The 1,317-nt window shown below is 49.1% G+C and overlaps 1 protein-coding gene across 1 annotated transcript; it reads left to right on the top strand.

The window, feature by feature from the left end:
• Positions 1-230: 230 nt before the first annotated feature.
• On the top strand, positions 231-758 carry LOC101845344. Its single transcript, XM_005103593.1, has one exon. It carries the CDS (start codon positions 231-233, stop codon positions 756-758), a length of 528 nt encoding a protein of 175 aa, XP_005103650.1.
• Positions 759-1,317: the final 559 nt, after the last annotated feature.

The following is a 1,317-nucleotide window of genomic DNA, read 5'->3' as shown; positions in this document are numbered from 1 at the left end:
GAGGCGTGCCACATGGCGCAGGAGGCGATCAACGATGCCAATACCGACGCGTGACGAAAACTGCTCGAGATAACCACCAACTCAAGACAATATCAAGATGTGAAAAATCATAAAAAGCCTCTACGTTCCCCATAGACAAACTCGCCAAATGAAACAATGTCACACAATGGGCGACATTGACACCAAGCAAGCATAAGGCGAACCACTACGCGAACGTCTGCAACCCAAACATGTCGAACGAAGACAGAGCAGAAAACCGGCAACTCAAAGAGCAATTGAAATACTTACGGAACAATCCAAGGGCAGACCAGCCCGATTTCACTATCGCGGAACGGAAGAATGCCATTGTAAAGATGAAGTCCCGTGTATCACCCGGGCCAGACAACATCCCCCCGTCCTTCCTAAAAAAATTTGGTCCCAAAACGCTGGAGAAACTGCTCTCCATCTTCAACATGACATTTCGCTCAGCAGATGTCCAACAATTCTGGAAAGACGCCATCATTGTCCCCCTTCTAACGTGGTTTAGCCTCACGTCCTGTGTCATCAACGTTATGGAGATAGTGGTATCTGAACGACTGTACGATATGGCCGAGCGGAGCGGCTGGTTCTCCGAACTGCAGGCTGGTTTCAGGAAGAGAAGAGGAGTGGAAGACCAAATCCTGAGAATTACAAAGAAGATTTCCGATGGCTTCCAAAAGAAAGAGAAATCGGCACTCGTCCTCCTCTATTTTTCAAAGGCAAACGACATGGTCTGGTGAGAACGCCTACTCTACACCCTCCTAGGCAGAGTTATCCCAGATAAATACGTCCTCCGGCTGAATGACTTCCTTCAAAATCGCCCAGCCACAGCCCAATTGAACGGAATACTGAGTAAGAACAGAAAAATGAGCCAAGGTCTCCCACAGTGTTCCGCCCTGGCACCCATCCTCTTCGTTTATTATGTCGACGAACAGGCGAAACTACTTCCGGATGATCTCACAATATCACTCTTCGCTGACGACGCATCTATCCTCGCTTCATCACGCACGACACGAGACGCCGAAAGTCTGGTAAAAAGAGCGGTGGACACCGATGCTGACTGGAGCAGGCGATGGAAACTCATACTGAACGGCTGGAAGAGCGAGACTAAATTTTTCACGCTCGCAACATCTGACTAGGAATGGAAGCCGTGCATCACGATCAATAGTTCAACAATTATGTATGAGCCCTACGCAAGAATCCTGGGAGTCACACTCGACCGCAGGCTCACCTTCAACAAACAGGTTGAGACAGTAACAGCTAAGGCCACACAGAAGATGAGGATGCTCGGGGTTGTCG

The sequence above is a fragment of the Aplysia californica genome, unplaced genomic scaffold (assembly GCF_000002075.1).
Source record: "Aplysia californica isolate F4 #8 unplaced genomic scaffold, AplCal3.0 scaffold00380, whole genome shotgun sequence".
In the NCBI taxonomy this organism is placed as follows: Eukaryota; Metazoa; Mollusca; class Gastropoda; order Aplysiida; family Aplysiidae; genus Aplysia; species Aplysia californica.
This window is presented reverse-complemented; position numbering and strand designations above follow the sequence as displayed.